General features: G+C 33.9%; 2 protein-coding genes across 3 annotated transcripts; both read right to left on the minus strand.

The window, feature by feature from the left end:
* Window positions 1–556: 556 nt before the first annotated feature.
* Window positions 557–4,287, minus strand: LOC149960486 (caspase-7-like). The gene is made up of 4 exons (XM_090179552.1): window positions 4,273–4,287; window positions 2,255–2,431; window positions 1,337–1,553; window positions 557–864 (listed from the first exon to the last, which is right to left on the minus strand). The coding sequence occupies exons 1-4, from the start codon at window positions 4,285–4,287 to the stop codon at window positions 557–559; spliced, it is 717 nt and encodes a 238-aa protein (XP_090035678.1).
* A 2,524-nt stretch (window positions 4,288–6,811) lies between these two features.
* Window positions 6,812–13,160, minus strand: LOC149960487 (uncharacterized). Of its 2 annotated transcripts, XM_090166052.1 has the most exons (7): window positions 12,772–13,160; window positions 11,643–11,697; window positions 10,593–10,624; window positions 7,536–7,622; window positions 7,406–7,448; window positions 7,136–7,157; window positions 6,812–6,932 (listed from the first exon to the last, which is right to left on the minus strand). In XM_090166052.1, exons 1-7 carry the CDS (start codon window positions 13,096–13,098, stop codon window positions 6,929–6,931), a joined length of 570 nt encoding a protein of 189 aa, XP_090022178.1. In that variant the 5' UTR covers window positions 13,099–13,160; the 3' UTR covers window positions 6,812–6,928. The 2 variants fall into 2 exon arrangements, with proteins under 2 accessions (XP_090022178.1, XP_090022093.1); XM_090165967.1 differs by lacking the exons at window positions 6,812–6,932; window positions 7,136–7,157 and having other exon boundaries at window positions 7,173–7,448.
* Between the last annotated feature and the right edge of the window lie 2,115 nt (window positions 13,161–15,275).

The raw sequence follows: 15,275 nt of genomic DNA on the forward strand, positions 1-15,275 counted from the left end.
CATTTGGCTCAAAACCTACATTACCTAGAAATGGGAATTTTAAAGATGTACACTATTTTGAAAGGTCGTTGTTATCTGTAAATTTCAGCAAAATCGTGATAGTTTTCTCGGTTTTGAATTTTATTTTATTAACGCTAGGTAATAGACGAAAACTGTCGATGAACATACATACTCGATAACTATAAATGAAATTGGTTAGGCCGGAATAGGTCAATTTGTCAAGTTGGTAGTAGATGGCGGGTGCGTTTTCACAACTTATTTTAAAGAAACATCTAAATTGTAATGTTTGTGTGACTGCTAAACATTAAAATATTTTTATTGATAATACATTTTGAGAGAAAAAGCCTTAAATCTGTAAAAAACAAATTTCCCATTATTTTCATATTTTATAACAATTGGGAATCTTTTTCTTGAATATAAAACTTTGTTAATAAATTTTAAGCGTTTTTCAAACTAATGTTTTTATTGTATGATTTTCTAAATAATTCTTTTATTTTCTGTAAGGTTTATACATGAAATAACAAGCAACCTTGATCAATTAAAAAATGCAAAAGTTTTAAAAAAATAGTTTTTTGTTAAATCCCATAGATGTGAACGAAGTAACTTGGGTATAAGGCTTAGAATGGGAGATGAAATGGTGTTGAACCCTTTTGTCAACTTCGTTGAGTATTTCAATCAAGTCTTTAGTGGAAGCGAATTCAACTAAGCATTCCCGAAGAAATTGAATATAGTAACCTCCTTTTTCTCTATTTAAATATGTCACGTAGCCTGGCACTGTCGAATAACCTAAAAGCATGTCGGATATTTCCGGTTGAATGAGTTGGTCGTCCGCCATATCATTTTGTATTTTTTCTGGCTCCGGAGCTGAAGGGAAATATTGTATTACTACCAGAGTTCAAATAATTACGGTTGGTCTAATATGAATGAAATAGTTGGTCAGTTACCAGATTCGCGTTGCTTTCCTAAGAATTTTTTAAAATGCAAAAGCGGCGCGATGGCGAACGTCGACTCGAAAAATCTCGGTTGCGTCTAACTCACAGTTATTTTACCAGGACGCAAAAAATATTCTCCACGACATTTACCATCGCCGCGTTTTCCCCTTTATAAAAAGTTTCTAGCAAATTGCTTAAGCGCCTGTTACATAATTTTAAGAACACAAAAAGGTTTCTTATGAAGTTGGAGCGTGGGCCTATGCAAACAAATTTGACGATAAAGATGGCGGCCATATTATAAATATGGTCTGCAAATATTTTTGAATTTCTTTTTAAACAGACTTTAAATGTATATCTAATTTTTGACTATTATACGAATTTTGAAATGAATTTCAATACAGAACCTGTTCGACAAGCTTGGATGAAGAACATTTTGGGTTTTTCAATCCGACTCGGGCATTTTGAGGATTTGAAAGCTTCGTAAATATTCTTGACTGGCAATTCCTGGTCGTCGATTCCAAGCGGCCCAATTTCATTGCCATGCGACAATATTATGACCATGAAAGCGTCGTAATTACCGTAGTTTTTCTTTGACAACGAATCCAATAAAACCTCCATTCCCTATTTAAAATGAGCAATTCAGTTTTGAACTGGTTTGTTTGTGAAATTATTATTGAAGCGAAATCAGGATTGTTCACGGAACATTTTGATAGTGAAAAAAACTTCAAATTATCAATCTAGCGGATAGCTTTCATTTGTGCCAATGTGCTCTAGAGTTTATTTTTCAATTCCCTTGGGTTTAATATTATACCCATAATTTATTTCTCTGGTGACTAGAAATTTGTGAAGAAGTACCATGTCTAAAAAGCTAGGAAGACGCTCTATACTGTGGAACTTTCAACACTGAACAGCTTATGAAGAAATCTGTAACCGATATTTAAATATTTTGCCCGAAGATAATAAATGTCGGACGTTAATTTGATTTAGCATGTGTCCCGTTAACTCATTTTTATTACGTTGGAGTGTTCTAATCATTTGGCTAACTAACTAGGACAATTCAAAGCATTTGAGGCGTTGCAACGGAGGGAAGGATGGTAATAGGACATTGACTGGGACGGTTAAAGTTTTAGCCTCCAATTTTTGGTGTATTCAAAATTTCCCTTGACTTGTGAAAATGCTAAGTAAAGAAAACATTCTCCTCAGACCAAAAAGGGAGCAGTAATTTTTCGCTAGTGTTTGGTACCGAGTTTTTTTTTAATATGGCTGGCCGTTATACATTTATAATTAACTTAATCGAAGGATATAAAAAAAGATATTCTTACCTTTTTCGTGAGATTATCTTCGATATCAACTTTAAAGTGAAGCTGTGGAAGTACGTCTTTTAATGCTTTGATGTCACATTCCGATCCCTTGCTAGGCGCCGGTTTACCATCGTATTCAAAATTGACGTTGTTGATTATAACGCATTTTCCTTTTGGAATCGGATATCTACGATAGACCTATGGACACCAATAAATTAGTTTTCTAATTAGTGTATCTAAAATAATCTGAATTTACTGATCTATGGCATAAAATAACTAAGGTTCAGTAAATTTAATAAGAGTATGATTTTCGGCGGAGATGAGTCGTTTTTTTGCAAAATTCAGCAAAAACTCGCCCTTCCTTGATACAAATGTTGATTAAATTTTAAGTGAACCAGTGATGAAGTCAGTAAATCAGTTCCGAAACACTGCGAGACGATTAAAGAATATGAAACATTTGACATTCGTTTTACAATGGGCAAGAACAATCTTTTTGGAGGTACGAGGTGTTAATTTCATCACTAGCAAACATTATAGTAGCAGCGGTACACAAATTACCACATTTCGGTACACCAGAAAGCCGTTTTGCATAAAGTTAACCAAGGTAAGAGAAAATCTATTTTCCCAATGTCTCAATTCGTTATTATTGTTGAAAACTCAAAGATCATTGGTAAAATACGTTATTGTCACTGCGAAAACTGGAAGAAAATCGCCATTTTCAACCATTTTTTAAATAAAATTAAAAAAATAGGAGGGTAACCTTTTGTTTTGAATTGTCTACTCTTCAGCTTATATCATTAACTGTTAAAATGGTTGTTGAAAAGATCCCGAGAAACTGATCAGATTAGGTCAGCTATGATTGGAGTGTTTTGGTTCCGGACGGCGGAATTACAGTCAAGCTTCTAATTAAACGTAAAGACCAAATTGACAAAAATACTCACTTTTCTCGTTTCTATAAATGCTTATTGTTGTTAGATAATCTAATCAACTGTATAACATTATGATTCTAAGATCCTAGATACATTATGTTGGGTTTCTTTATCGTTTGAGATTTAGGGTTTTACAGTAATGGTCCCATTGTTTGTTGATATTCGTGATTTCCTTAAAGAATAAAAAATCGTCGATTCAAAAATATTTAAATCTATTACTCAGCCGGATTGAATGAATAATAAAATAAGCAAATAATGGAAAGTGACGCGGCACCAAAATATTTTAGTTGCGACCCCTAGCGGTGAAGTTACTTTCCCTGAAGGAGCACAGGGTTTTCGTTGGTGTCATTCGATAGATATTAGCGAATGTAGAACGTGGAAACAAAATCGCAGGCATACGATATTTGAAACAATAGTTACAACTAGTTTAAGGGTTGGGAAAAGCCATTTTTGAGTGAAGCGAAACTAGTCGTCTTATATTATTAAATAAAAACTTTTTATTATACAATCAGTAGAATTTCAGTAAAGGCCTAGGTTTTCTTCTGCCGGTCCCCCTTTAAATTAGGCCAACATGTTCAGCGGTTGGCCTAACCAACTTGTGTAAATATGCACGGTGGCGACAACTGTCGAGCCAGAACGAAACTGAACTAGAGCCGACACTTGCTTTAAATGTTTGTTTCAATACAATATTTGAAACTTTGAATTCATTAAATATTGCTACATTTTCGCGAGAGTGTTGGCAAAAAATGTCATCATCAAGCAAACTAAGGCACTAGATGTAAGGAAAACTTCTATTACAGAAAGAGCTATAAATTCAAAAACCAAAGCGGTAATTATTTCTTTCTACAGTATCGGGTCTCTAGAGGCAGCCTAAAATCTATAAAAAATATTGTAGGTATAATTCTAATATTTTAAAACGATTTGTAATCTTTGGCGTCTATTGTCTGAGTGGAGGAGCTATGAACTACTAAAATCGAGTTATTTTTTTTAAAAAATTTAAAAGTTTACAGAAGTTATGTTTTGAAATAAGGAATCAAACAATTTCAAAATGTTAATAGCAAATCTGATAAGTACTAGATATTAGACAGAGTAACACTTCTTCAAACTTACAGTTAAAAGACCCATTCAGACGAGCCAACATTTTTGCAAAACATTGTTGGTCAACACGAGTTGCGCTATGTTCAACAACAAAAATGTCTAGGCACCATTTTCAAGGTCGTAATCACCCTGTTTTTATTTATTTTTTATCATAATATTTAAGTACATATTTTAGGAAATACAGGATGTCTTTTTTGCTCTGACTGGGAATTTTTCTCAAAACCTACTAGAGTTAGAGTTTCAAAATATTTAGGGTATTATTTCTAGTGTGGGAACGCTTAAAATACAATTTTTCAGAAAAATTAGCCCATTTCTCACGTTTTTGAAAAATGTATTTTTTTTGGCGGGCCGGTACTAGACAAAATATTCTAAAGATAAAATTGTAGAGCACGGTCGATAATGTACAAAGAAAAATATTCCATTGAAAAAAGACCAATTTTTAGCGATGATAAGAGGTGATGTTAAAACGAGAAGTCCATATGGGGCAATATCCAGTTTTGTGCGCAAATAAAATTTGCAAGCCAAAATATACCTCTTTTAGAAAGAGTTTCAAATTTTCAGTGAAGCGAAACATGTATCCGTGGTTCTGTGTAAGATCGCTGCAGGATGGCTCGGGTTAAATTCCCCCCGATACTAACGCAAATTGAAAAAAAAAAATATATTACATCCAATGACAGAGATGGGGCTCTTTAGGAAAAAGGTTTTCCCTAATTCTAAGAAACTGCGAACGCAGTGATTACAATCTGCCCCGAAAATGCGTACGCGTTCGCAGCCCAGACAGACAGACCCACAGACAAACCGAAAGATGGTTAGCCCCTCCTACGGGTCATAGACCTCGGTTATATGGGACTCGGAATGTCGACGTAAAGGAAGAACGACACTCGCGAATGTCGACGTTAGATAAAGGGGTTTCTCCTTAAAACCAGGTTTTTTGGGGAGGACTAGAGAAGGCTCGAGTTCGCTTGACAAAATTATCCATTTGGTTTATTTTAATTATAATTAAAAAGTATATGAAATATATTGCATATTGATATTTTATTACGACAAACATTTAAAATATAAAACAATAGATGATTTTAAAATCATAATTATAATAAAGCAAAAATTATTATACCCGTGTCGACTTCTTTTATTTCTATATAATGTAAGTTCAATTAATTAATACGAAATATTTATTAAATAATTATGAAAATTGTATATTAACGATTCTTCTATTTCTTTAGGAACACAATCAAAATACGCGCTATATTTTGAGATAAGTAGCAGAGTTAAATGTTATATACTTTTAACTATAGATAAATTAATATTTATATAAAATTTAGAACGATATAATATCAAGTAGTAGGATTTATAGTAGGGGTTACATGCATCCCCGAAGGTCGCCGTAAGCCCTTAAAGCGACCGTTCGAGGTAGTTTTCGTTACGTTACGTATCTCCTCAAACGTCGACGCTCAACCGGTTACATGAGATAAATTAGCGTCGACGTTCCGAGCCCCATCTAACCGTTTATTCCCCTCGAAGAGGTAAAAAGTCTTAAAGTGTACTCGTACAATAATATCAGAACATTTCTATGTAAGGATCAATGATGCATGTTTCGGCACGATTGATCATCTCTCGAAACGAGCCGGTGATCATATCAGGAGTGAGAAGTATAAGAACGCTGCAATAATTGGTTGTCGTTAGTCATCTATGCTCGTAACGGGCGTCTCGTAAACTCATTCTTATATGAAAGTTCATTGGCTATAGGTCAAGCACCTTTCCGCCAAAAAACAAAATTCAAAAACGTGCAAAATGTTGCAATTTTTCTGAAAATTTTGATTTTAAGCGTTCCCATACCAGACATAATACCATAAAAACACGTAACTCCAACCCCTGTAGTGTTTGAGAAATGCCCAGTCAGAGAAAAAAATTGACAACCATGATCGCAATTTTAAATAATCCTGCCCTGCCTTAGGTTATAAAATAAATGAGGGAATCTATAAACAACATTGTCCAAAAATTTCCCTATGAACCTACCATATGTCGCTTACGAATCGAAATGATAAACTATTTTTTCGCAATCAAAATTATATCTGTCGAATTTCTTCGCATTGACATGTAGTGGGTATGATATTGTATCCTGGTTGAATAACGAAATTATGGGGCTGACGTTAATTTAGCCCCATATATCTCGATAAAGGTTAAGTCGCATCTCTTTTCCTTGTTTTCGCATTTTGTCGCATTGTGGGTGCATAAAATTGAGAGATAAATTTTCTGGGAAATCAAAAAAGGGGGCCAACTTAATCGACCCGTGGAAAACATATTAATATGAATGTGTTTTTTATTGTAACTTTTTATTTGAAATTTTACTTGAATTTTTTATTGCAATACTTTTTCCCCTAATTGTTGTTTGAATGTATAAATGTAGAATCAGAATATCAATAGACGCGGCTGAAAAAGGACCACGGTCCGAAAGCTACAAATAAAAGACATACCATCAAGTATCCGAAAGCTCGCCCATGTAAATAAATAAATTTTAGCCATGAAGTATCTAGTCTTTTTATTACGGTATTTTATTTTATTTTAAATTCTAGTGCCATGGCAAATAAAACTTTTCAAATTAAAGAATACAAGTTTAATTTTAGTCGTTTTATTAACCTTTGTTTTTAACAGTGCACAGTGACAAGTTTCATCTAGAAAAAAAAAGAAATGTGAAACAATGAATTAAAATAGGAACATAAAGAAAGATAACATGAACGAGACGCCAAAATAAGCGAGATAATTTTGTATCAGACAGTTTACCAAACAGAGTTAAAATTTCAAAGTGAAATAAAATTTCAATCAATAAAACATAAGGCCACACAAAAGACTAAATGATACATAATAAAAATCTTACCGCTTCTTTTTCTGAGCAGCACCTGAAAAAAATCATCATTGACATAACACATACACCAGCCTTTGTAATAGTTGAATCAAATTCAGGTAACGAATGCTACACGCAAGATCAGTATGTCTTAACCATTAAATTAAGAACGCTGTTGTGAACCTTCAATTTTGTCAAACGACGCCTATTGACTAGTTAAAATAATGGAGAATCTTAGATCAATTTCGTGTTTTAGAACATATTTAAGCAACACCTGATTAAAATGAAAAAATGAGAACGTACTTCTATGAGCTTTAGTGTTCTTCCTCTTGCCACCGCCAATAGACTAAAAATTAAAGAAATTAAAATAAAGTATTAACAAAACAAACAGAAATATTTTATTAAACGTCAGTTCGTAGAGCAGTTGACTTACTGTGTTTTTCATACTAATGTTTCCTTTTTCCGAAGCTTCTATTTCAATAATATCTCTATTAGCTCTTTTGATTGTTGAATAAGAGTTCTAAGATAAAGTGAAAATGGAAATGGCACTACGTTAAAGGCCTAGGTTCACCCCCCTTTGCCAAAAAAGGGTTCAAACATCCTTTTTACTTCGCCCTCGAAACCCCACCATTGACTATGTTTTCATGGAGGTAGGAAATGCGGATTTGATTAAATCCCGATTTTGTTCTCAGCGGGGAGCTTTTTAAGAAACTCGTATTTGGACGTTTTCATGGAAGTCCACTCTCGACTTTCAATCGGGTTTAAACCCCCCAGAAACCTCTACACTTGGAATGTTCTGACTACTCTCTCGACTTCCTTCGGTTAAGGGCAGCTGGCCGGTCGTTTCATTTTGCAGTAACGCGTGATTAGTGTAAACTCCAAGCAAATGGATGCCAGTTTAATGCTAAAAACCGCTTTAGCTTTAATTTCCCAATTTATTAGCTTAGGAAAATTAATATGTCAACGAGCAACAAATTCAATCCTAAGAAGGAGAAGAATTGTTTCGTTGGCCATTACTAAAATTAAGCTATATTCAGAATTCGGTTCCACTAACTTCTTCAAATGAGCCCAATCCTACTTTAGAGTTCTTATCTGTAGTTTACGTCACTGGGAATTTACCAGGTTACCACCCCCTCTTCCGCGGCTTCTTCGGTTATTTTATATAAAAATTAAAAATGTAAAAATTGAATTGTTCGCGTACGATTACAAAAAACCTATTTGCAAAATTTACTAATTTAATCACGTCAACAATTAAATGTATTGTTTATATCTTTATATTTACGCTTACATTTATTTTTTATTTTAAAAAAGTGTCGTTAAAACCTAGGTTAAAACATGTGAAACCACAACTTTTTAGTAGTGCTCGGAATTATTTATTCATTTTCATAAATTGCGATATTTTTTTTCGTCATTTTTGTGAAGAAATAAACTTCTTATGTAACCAACGATTTCGTTAATCTACTACTCATTCAACTTATTCAAATAAATAATTGTTTTTATTAAGTTTTAGGTGTATCCACTTTCGTTTATTCAGCTATTTCATCTTAAAATATTACTATATAAATTAAGGCTAAAAGTATTTATTCGCGAATAAAAAAAAACAAAGTCCGAGCACTACTTATTAGTTACTACATTTCCAACTAAATAAACCCCCAGTGTGTCAAACACGTGTTCGTGCGTTTTCATTCGTAGAAAATCCGAATTTACCAAGGAAATACGGGTGCGTTTCCCGTATTTCAGAAAATACGTATTTTCTCAAATACGAGCGTTTTCATTCAGTGTAGCACGGATTTAGAAATACGGATTTAGGAAATCCGTATTTCCTACCTCCATGAAAACATAGTCATTGATAGCGACGGCTCAGCTCGCTCTCCCAACCTCTCCATGTAAAAGGATTAAGTCCGGCATTGTTAGCGCTGTCAAAATTGTCAGCAGGTACAATACCCTTGAGAACCGCGAAGTCCGAATTACGAGGTGACCGTCGCTTTCAATACGGGGATAGCGAAGGGAAAAGCAAAAAGATTTTTGAACCCTTTTTCGACACTGTGGGATGAAATTATCTGAAACTAGGCCTTTAAGCAGTGCTGATTTTAACAAATGATACCGATAGTTCCAATGCTAAAGCTATATTTGCATATTTTCTATATGAAAAGATATTGAGAAAAAGATGGTTGTCGCTTGACGTTCAAATGTTTATAAGTTAAATTTAAAAATCGTTTTTGGTCGCATTTGCCGATTAAGTCAGATCGTAAAAATTAACATTCACGAAGGTTGGCGTATAGATGGCGCTGGTATAAACATCAATCTTTCACCCTTATAGCTAGAGCCTTTTCGGTACTAATATTTAACTAAAAGTACCTCATTAGGATTTAAAAGGACACCTAAGTTAACCGTCAAACTAAGAGTAGTTCGTATTTTTTATTGGACGGTTGATGTGGCGTTTTATGTGGAGTTTTCTAAGTAAGCTCCGCGTTTCTTTGACGCGTTAACTGCAATAGAGGACTAAGACTTCCCCCCCCCCGAGTTCTTCGGTTTCCCCTTCCATAAAAACTTGTCTAGGTTAACGGTAATAGTTAGTGTAGGGAGCTGTTGGCTCGATCTCGTGGCATGCAGGGCTTGCCACCACCCTCCTACGCATTGTAACCCGGCCACCTGAATTAAGGGCTTCAAAAGTCGCATGATGACTTAGGCCTAAGGTGGTGCCTTGGGTATTAGCCTAGCTGATTATTATTATTATTATTATTATTATTATAAAACTAATCTTTACTGAATAAGTTTAATATCAGAACTGTTTTTACAATATTTTATTTTATCGATAGTTTATAGTTGAATCTAAAATTCGCTCCTTTTGGTGAAGTCTAAATTAGGATCGTAATATGGTCTCAAAAATTCTTTCATCTTAATGTTCCTAAACATTTCCACAAAACAAGAAATTTGGCCATGCTCCGCCTCTCTCCTTTCACAAGTGATGAGGGTTTTTCCCTCTAAAAATCTCCGCTTGACCAGCAAATACAAATACAATTTTGTAGAAGTGGAAAGTCCCCAAACACAGTGGCGTAACTATACCATCTGAGGCCCGTGGCAAATTCTTTGGATGGGGCCCTCCCAGTAAAAATCGTCACATTAAAATTAAATAACAATGAGCCACAAGTAGTTACCCAACAGTATTTGCGTCTCACTTTGATTGATTTTAAGTACTTGAAAAAATTATAATTTTTAAGTACCTAGGTACAATATTTTGTTAAAAAAGTTAGGCTATTTCTGAACTCGCGGCCGCTTGGGCCGGGGCCCTCTCGGGTCGGGGGCCCGTGGCATTTTGCCAGCCCTGCCGCCCTATAGTTACGCCACTGCCCAAACCGTTGGAAGATATCATTGCTTTCAGATATTTCACTTACACTCTAATACCTCGAAATTTCAATGTATCTCTAATATAAATCTTATCTAGTAAAACTATGCACCTATTTTTATAAATATGAAATAAAAATCATACTCCTTCATATGCCACTCTTGCATCGACAGCGCCTAAAAATTAACAAAAGGTTCATTTCGCGTTTTAATTACTCTTTTAATATCTAAATATTTATTTCAAATACCATTAGTTATAATTTTTTTGTTAAGTTATATCACAAGAGAGTAAGTATGCAAGTGTAGTTAGCGAATACACTCTTTTTATAATTTGATACAAATGTTGTTCACAGTGCCCACTCCAATTTATTTCGTGGATAAAAGTTTATAATGACCAAAAGATTTGAAATTTAAAATTTTTATAATTTTTAAATATTTGAAAGCAAAGGTCAATTTGGTGCATTTTTTGTTCTTACTTCTGATAAGATGAGGTGCAACACCTCTTGCACCGCTATGTAACCTGACACCCGGCATGTGATATAACAAGAAGGATTATAAAAAATGTATTTTTTTATATCAGCGTCTGGTATTTTGATTTTTGATGTACATATTTTGCTTTACATTATTGTTTTTCGCGGCTTTTATTTAGAATATCTTTTTCCAAATAAAAAATTATGAATATCTGACACCAATAGAAACCACAAATTGACTGGATTTCAAAGAGTATTAAAAATTGAAAAAAGCTAGAAAGGTCCATCATATTAACCCTAAGTTTATAAAAAATTTTAATAAAACCTAAAGACTTCCTGCACTGTACTGATGAGCTTCAAATATTGCGAAACCCTATATATAAATAATTAATAATTATTATTCTTATAATTTATAAAATTCTTCAAGGGTTTATATTTTTGCCCCCCTTACATGATTGACTTTTAAATCTTTTTTCCCTTTTTTCATTTATGTGGATTTTGTTTGGCTCCAAGGCCGACAGGCTGATAATGCTTTCCCGCCGTCATTAGACGTTGAAATTTGTTTTATAAAACCCTTTAGTATGAACCTACTTCGAATAATTCATTGATAAATTGGTAACGTTAGAAATTGCATTTAAATATTTAATAAAAAATGTACGATAATGTCACTTTTGAATCCAGCATTTTTATTTATTTATTTTTATTGCTGTTGCAGTTATTCTTACCTGAAGGATTAATTACTTGACTTCCTCCAACGTTTTTGTTCTTAGTATTAATAACCTGTTACGAAATTGATAAGTTATATGATTTTCTGACAAAATTAAAACGATTAATTTTAATTGATTTATCGATAGATTTCTTACACGTATTACTGAACTAAAATATAAATTTTCTGTATTCTAAATTATATTATTATTAAAATAAATGGATGATATAAAGTCACGAACCGTAAAAATATTCAACAAGCGAAATGAAAGTATGCATAAACATATAAACAAATAATAGTTCCCTCATTTTACATCTGGCTATGGGCTCTAATTTTTATAGCTACGCCAGTGTGCACTTATTATGCACCTACGCACATAAACCTGAAAGCTTGGCGATCTTCTATAGGTGAAAAGCCAACATTGACTTTCACATTTGTTCGATGTGCCGTTAAATAAAATTTAATTATATTCTATATATGTTTCTAATAACTGCACCCAACACCGTTTGAGCCAAAATTTACACACCCCACGAACGTCATTCATCATACCTTATTTAATTAATAACCAGCTAGGCTAATACCCAAGGCACCACCGTAAGCCCGGCTCCCCTTGCTGCGAGGCGGAACAGTTAGTGTAGGGAGCTGTTGGCTCGCAGGGCTTGCCCCACCCTCCTACGAATTGTAACCCGGCCACTTCAATTGAAGGCTTTAAAAGTCGCTTGATGACTTAGGCCTAAGGTGGTGCCTTGGGTATTAGCCCAGCTGATTATTATCAATATTATTATTAACCACTAGCCAGGTAGAGCTTGGGGAAACGGATAAATTATCCGACAAAATTTCAATTATTCCTAAAACATTCGAACAACTGTTTATTTATGGATATTATTCGAGACTTTTATAAGATTTAATATGAAACCAATAAGTTATTGGATTATTATCGGATATGGATTCAAAAGAAATGCCGAGCCTTAAAACCACTGCACCTCTTCGCTTTCGCCAAATTACAAACGCAAACATAAAAGTTACTTACTAATAGCTTCTTAATTAATATTTTTTTCCGTTTGGAATAATAATAGTTGATTCATAAAGAAGTTCCAAAATTGTTTAAAAATAATCTGAGTATTCATGAGTTTTTCATTCACACTTACCGGTGCGCTTTGCTGTTCCGACGGCGTTTTTCGTTTGTCGAGAAATGACTTAACTTTTTGCGAAATAAGAGTGATCTTGTCGTTGAACTCAATTGCTTCAACCATGTCGATCTCCTTATCGTCTGATAACAGATACGTTTGATACTCTTCATCTATTTTTTTTATTTCCAGCTCTTTTTTCTCTAAAAGCGATATATTGGTCTTCAACAGATTCGTGTCCGCATTATGATCTTTCAATTCATTCTCCGTCTGGTCCATATATTTAGTCGCCACTTTTCGCAACGCGTTTCGCCGGGACGAAAGCGTGTTCTTCTTTTGGTCGTTCATTTCAACACCTTACTTCCTGGCCACGGGTAACCACAGCGAGTTCACTTGGAGCGCAATTAAGAGAGAAACTGCCACCGAAAATAAAATAATCCAATTAATATTATTTTATGTAGACTTTGAATAAGCATTCTCGCTTCATGTCATAGTCAAACGTTCATTTTCCCCGAGTTTTTCGGATTCCTTTTTCCATAAAAACTTTGTTGAGCTTAACGGCATATAGTAAGTAAAGCAAGCTGTTGGCTTGCGTGGCATGAAGGGCTTACCACCACCCTCCTACGCATTGTAACCCGGCCACCTGTTTAAAAGTATTATAAGTCGATAGATGACTTGGGCCTAAGGTGGTGCCTTGGGTGTTAGCCTAGCTGATTATTTTAATCATAATTATAATTATTATTACCTTACACAATTTAAGATATTGGATGGTTTGAACTCAACGGAATTTATTTTGCCTAATATTTAAAATTTAAAATGATTTAAAACACGATTATAGATTCGGCTATTCGGGCCATCTTCGCTGTAACAATACAAATGCCGAGAATATTGAGTTCCAGATATTAAAAATTTTCAAACATTTAAACATATGCAAAATATACACTGTTGTTTTTGAACTTCTATATTTGTAAATATTTTTCCAATATTTACTCTGGCGTAGACCGTCTCGCATACCTTAATTTACTAAATCTTATTAAATGAGTATTTCCGCTTTTTTAAATTTAAAACTCAAGCAGAAAAAACGATTCTTTTCTTTTGTTGAATTTGTAGCTTGTAACCATATTTTTAATGTAACTGCGAAAAACCACACGCTCGAGAGGAAACCCCCATATTTTTCAATGAATCCGAAGCCCGAGCTGAGTATATTTCAATTATTTTATAAGAAATGAACAAAAACCTTAAATTTTGTTGAGACGAAACGGACTCTAGATTTAGTTTTTCAAAATATATAAGCATTATGCGTGTAAAGTGTACTAATTTTGTTGCCGATTAAAGTAGTACGATGATAACGTATCACAAAGTCAAGTATTTTGGTGCGAAACAAATCATTCATCCCAATACAAATACTTAAATATCTGAGGATATCTTCGTATTGGCTGTTTGAAGCCAGGTTGATTCTCATGTGCAATGAATCGTTTTGGGAATAATCATATTACTATCATTAATTTATTTAACTGGAATTAATAACTTCATTTGTGAAATACCTAAAGACAACCAATAATAATCAGCTAGGCTAATACCCAAGGCACCACCCTAGGCCTAAGTCACCGAGCGACTTTAATTCAGGTGGCCGGGTTACAATGCGTAACGCCCATATCGATACATATTTTATAATTTATAACAAAACCAAAGTTTGTTTATCCCTCTGAGAAAACATAAACTTATTTGACTGTCCTATACCGTGATTTACTAAATTTAGGTAAATTTTCAGGTTATTATTTGGATGGCATTGCGCATGGTTGCTGAAAGAAAAAACTTTGTAGTAAAACCAAGTATATCTGTGGTTCCCTAAAACTGTCGCCGTCTGAAATACTTGTTTGTGACGTTTTTCCTTCCCCCTCTTGAGCAGGGAGGAAATTTTGGCCAGTGTCATTTTCTTTCTTGAATGTCCATTTATAGAGCGACCCGAAACCCCCTGGTCTGGAGCCTTGTGTGTTACGACCCTGCCCCGCCCAACTTCTGTTTTTCACCTACCTCTAAGCAATGTGTTGTCACCTCTGACAGTGAATGAGCATGTTAAAAAACATGCCTCATTTAAAAACCCCAAAAATATTTTGAGCTGCCAATTTTTCAACCAAAAAGCACAAAACTAAAAACAGACGTACTAGTGGAAATATTCCTTGAGCCAAAGTAATGTTAATTTTTGTAACCTCTAATTTGTTTATTAGTCAACAAATTGTTATATTAGTCAACCTTTGTGTACATCAGTTAACTTATTTGTATATTACTCAAAAATTTGTTTATAAGTCCACAAATTTGTATATTAGTCAAATAATTTGTATATTAGCCAAATATAAATGTAGAAATTTCTAAACAAAACATTTTTAAAATTCCCGCAATTAATCGAAATAATTACTTCAGGATTTTAAATTATATTTGAACGTTTGTCATTTTCTATTTTATTTACTAAAGATAAATACGATAACTAAACTTTAGGTAAAACCAAAATTTAACCTGATTTACCT

Source organism: Leiobunum rupestre, chromosome 1, assembly GCF_980474605.1.
Source record: "Leiobunum rupestre chromosome 1, qqLeiRupe1.1.hap1, whole genome shotgun sequence".
Classification (NCBI taxonomy): Eukaryota; Metazoa; Arthropoda; class Arachnida; order Opiliones; family Sclerosomatidae; genus Leiobunum; species Leiobunum rupestre.

Excerpts from the sequence above, each read along its gene's own strand:
- LOC149960486 (XM_090179552.1), bottom strand. Across the intron at positions 1,554-2,254 it reads AAGATAATCTCACGAAAAAG|GGAATGGAGGTTTTATTGGA; the intron begins GTAAGAATATCT and ends CATTTTAAATAG. Across the intron at positions 865-1,336 it reads CATCCAAGCTTGTCGAACAG|CTCCGGAGCCAGAAAAAATA; the intron begins GTTCTGTATTGA and ends ATTTCCCTTCAG.
- LOC149960487 (XM_090165967.1), bottom strand. The coding sequence starts at position 13,098 with ATGAACGACCAAAAGAAGAACACGCTTTCGTCCCGGCGAAACGCGTTG. Across the intron at positions 11,698-12,771 it reads CGGAACAGCAAAGCGCACCG|GTTATTAATACTAAGAACAA; the intron begins GTAAGTGTGAAT and ends ATTTCGTAACAG. Across the intron at positions 7,449-7,535 it reads ACATTAGTATGAAAAACACA|TCTATTGGCGGTGGCAAGAG; the intron begins GTAAGTCAACTG and ends TTTAATTTTTAG.